Source organism: Gavialis gangeticus, unplaced genomic scaffold (assembly GCF_001723915.1).
Source record: "Gavialis gangeticus isolate Ggan-Ray unplaced genomic scaffold, GavGan_comp1, whole genome shotgun sequence".
Lineage (NCBI taxonomy): Eukaryota > Metazoa > Chordata > Crocodylia > Gavialidae > Gavialis > Gavialis gangeticus.
The window spans coordinates 97926319-97928389 of record NW_017729022.1 but is presented as its reverse complement, the minus strand read 5'-3'; the positions used below and the strand labels follow the sequence as shown (position 1 = coordinate 97928389).

At 49.0% G+C, this 2071-nt stretch overlaps 1 protein-coding gene and 1 long non-coding RNA gene across 4 annotated transcripts in view; one reads left to right on the top strand and one right to left on the bottom strand.

The window, feature by feature from the left end:
- LOC109296309 overlaps nucleotides 1-1216 on the bottom strand; it is a 51964-nt gene extending 50748 nt beyond the window's left edge. The window contains exon 1 of the long non-coding RNA XR_002096951.1: nucleotides 1147-1216. This is a non-coding gene — a long non-coding RNA (uncharacterized LOC109296309). The remainder of the gene's footprint in view (nucleotides 1-1146) is intronic.
- The window catches only part of KRAS (KRAS proto-oncogene, GTPase), a 56506-nt gene continuing 54831 nt past the window's right edge, over nucleotides 397-2071 (top strand). For 2 of the 3 annotated variants that reach the window (XM_019515692.1, XM_019515690.1), the window contains exons 1-2: nucleotides 397-649; nucleotides 1175-1296. In XM_019515692.1, the coding sequence (XP_019371237.1) occupies nucleotides 1186-1296 (111 nt within the window). In that variant the 5' untranslated portion in view covers nucleotides 397-649; nucleotides 1175-1185. The remainder of the gene's footprint in view (nucleotides 650-1174; nucleotides 1297-2071) is intronic. The other variant, XM_019515691.1, reaches the window with a different exon arrangement.

Below are 2071 nucleotides of genomic sequence, written 5' to 3'. Positions count from 1 at the left end.
CCGGGAAGAGCGCGGGGCTGAGGGGGAGGCTGCCTGGGAGTGGGACCGCGGGCGGCGCTGACAGCCCCCTGGGGCGGCCGCGGCCGGACGGGTGGCACTGCCCGGCACCTCCCGGCCCGGTACTGCCCCGGCGTGGACCGGCGAGCAGCGCCCTGTGCAGGCACCTCCCACCCCCTGCGCTGCGCCGGGCAGTCGGTGCCCACACCCACACACACACCACCTCTCTTCTCCCCCAGCTCGCTCTCCCTCACCAGCTCATACACATTCCCTAGCTCACCCCCACCTAAGCCAGCTCCACACATTTCCTTTCCCTTAATCCAGCTCGGTTACTTATACACACCCGTCTTCCCCCTAGCTCAGCTGTCTCTCTGTCTCACACACACGTGTGTGTGTGTGCGCCCCTCCTCCCCCCAAGCCATCTCCCTGGCCCCCCCAGGGATGAACCTGTAAGCACCTGAGGAACCAAGCTGCCCCTCCCTGGCTCCTGGCAGCTCCTTGGCTCTTAGTGGTCTCTTACTCAGGGTTTTCCTGAGTTCCCAGGTAAGACCCCATGTGTTGTTACCTTCCAGCAGCCTTGTAATCCTCTGCACTGACTAGGAGCCCCCAAATCAGCAGTGATACATCGCTGCTTGCCCAGAGAACAGTCAAGGTGAGCTCCTGTTGCTTAACTCTAAAAACATGTGGAGGCAGTTCTTTATGGCACTTCCCTTCAGTAAACTCGTTGAAAATCTTAGTAACAGCCCTACTTAATCCAATTCATAAATCTGTTTTCAAATCCAGGGAACCATCTCCCCCAATTCCTCAACACTTCTTCGTTTTTTAAAAAACAGCTGATCACAACATGAGCTGCAACTTTGTGTTTCAGTCTGTAAGAACAAATGTCCAGCTGTTACCAGAATTTCATGCATGATATTAATAACTAGCTTTTAAGTTCAGCAGTAACCAATAGGTGCAAATATTGTTGATCTAAATCTTTGTGTGTAATGATTGAGAAATGGAAATAACATCTCCTTCTGGATGTGCATCTAAAAGGGAGGACGAGAGAGATGGGAAACTTCTTTTCCTTTATACCTAAAGTGAATTTAGGGATGGCTGTTAAACTAGCATTATTTTCAATTAATTGAAACAAAGTTTTGTTTGACTTACACTTGATTTCTTGTTTTCTCCTTACCAGGGCTGCTAAAAATGACAGAATATAAGCTTGTCGTTGTTGGAGCTGGTGGTGTAGGCAAGAGCGCCTTGACAATTCAGCTAATTCAGAATCATTTTGTGGATGAATATGATCCTACAATAGAGGTAGACAGTTTCATTGTAACAGCATGTACATGTTTTTATAATACAAGAGGCAGATTGATTTTTCTCTCCTGTTGGTACTGTTTTTGTGACGTTTGTGAGTAGGCAGTGTAGTATTTTTTTCTCCCCTCAGGTACATTGTGGGATACACTTGAAACTAGATTTGAAGCCCTAGATTTTAGTCTATTGACTATTTATTTGGGAGTTGTTTTAGGTTGTTTGTTTGTTTTTTTTAAATAATTCTGTAAAAGAAGTACTGCCTTTTTAATTGTAAGGGAAATTACTGATGATGGCAGAAATCTCAAGTGGATCAGCATACTTGATAAACACAATTCCCTGCACAGGATCAGAAACAACACTATAGTTGAAATGCTGTGTTTACTTCCTTGGAGTCAAATTATGTGCATCGTGTTTTGCAAAACTAGGAATGCGCCGATAAAGATTTTTTTGGTCAATACCAATGGCCAATTATTAACCAGCCATATCAGCCAATACCAATCCAATAGCTGATATGCAGCCTAGCAGCATGGAAAGCAGCGTCCAGCCGGTCAGTCTGTTGTGGGGGGAGAGGGCAGGCTGGGGCTGGGGCTGGGGCAGGTGCTGGCACTGCCTGGGCAGGGCAGGGGCAGAGCTGAGAGGCATGGGGGGCATGTGCCCCACTGCATTTGTGTGCAGGGTAAGGGTGGGTTGCCCGCTGCAGGCTTGGAGCCAAGGGCTATGCTGGCCTCTTCCCAGTGAGGGGCCTGGGCTGTGCTTGGGGGGGGGGCAGGGCAGGGCA